General features: G+C 60.8%; 1 protein-coding gene across 1 annotated transcript in view; it reads right to left on the bottom strand.

The window, feature by feature from the left end:
* GATA3 (GATA binding protein 3) overlaps window positions 1-554 on the bottom strand; it is a gene marked incomplete at its 5' end in the record, with an annotated part of 18,014 nt that extends 17,460 nt beyond the window's left edge. Inside the window, one exon of the mRNA XM_009648405.2 lies at window positions 59-554. Coding sequence (XP_009646700.1) covers window positions 59-554 — 496 coding nt within the window. The remainder of the gene's footprint in view (window positions 1-58) is intronic.
* Window positions 555-559: the final 5 nt, after the last annotated feature.

The raw sequence follows: 559 nt of genomic DNA, 5'->3' as shown, positions 1-559 counted from the left end.
CCTCCCGCCCAAAACTTCCTCTCCCAAACAACGGGGATGAAGAAGCCAAAAGCCCTACCTGTGCTTGACCGTGCTTTCGGTCGCGATTTACAGCCGAAGCCGGTGGGCGATCCTCCTAAGAGGCTACTGGGGGGAAAAAGTCCAGAGCCATATTCTGGGACATACGGTGGGTAGGTAGTGATGGGGTGATGAGCGGAGGAGGTGGCTCCTCCTAAAGAGGCCATGCTGCTCCGAGAGTGAGAGGACTCCAGCTTCATGGTGTCGGCCAGGGACACCTGGTATTTGATGCATTCCTTCTCGTCCTGCCGGGTGGAGCCGGTGGAGCCGGGGGTGGAGATGGACGGATCCGGGGACACATCTTTAGGAGGGGTCGGTGGGAAAGTGAAAAGGTGCGGGCTGGAGTGGCCGGCGGATAAAGTGGAAGAAGAGGCGGGCGGGTAGACGGAAAGGGGTCCCGGCGAGCTGTGATGGATGGAGGTCTTGGAGAAAGGGCTGAGGTTCCAGGGGGAAGCGCTGTGGTGGCTGCTCAGCGCCTTGCTCCCGTCCAGCCAGGGCAGCG

The sequence above is a fragment of the Egretta garzetta genome, unplaced genomic scaffold, assembly GCF_000687185.1.
Source record: "Egretta garzetta isolate BGI_Z169 unplaced genomic scaffold, ASM68718v1 scaffold260, whole genome shotgun sequence".
Classification (NCBI taxonomy): domain Eukaryota; kingdom Metazoa; phylum Chordata; class Aves; order Pelecaniformes; family Ardeidae; genus Egretta; species Egretta garzetta.
The sequence above is the reverse complement of the archived record's forward strand: the minus strand, read 5'-3'. Positions and strand labels throughout refer to the sequence as shown.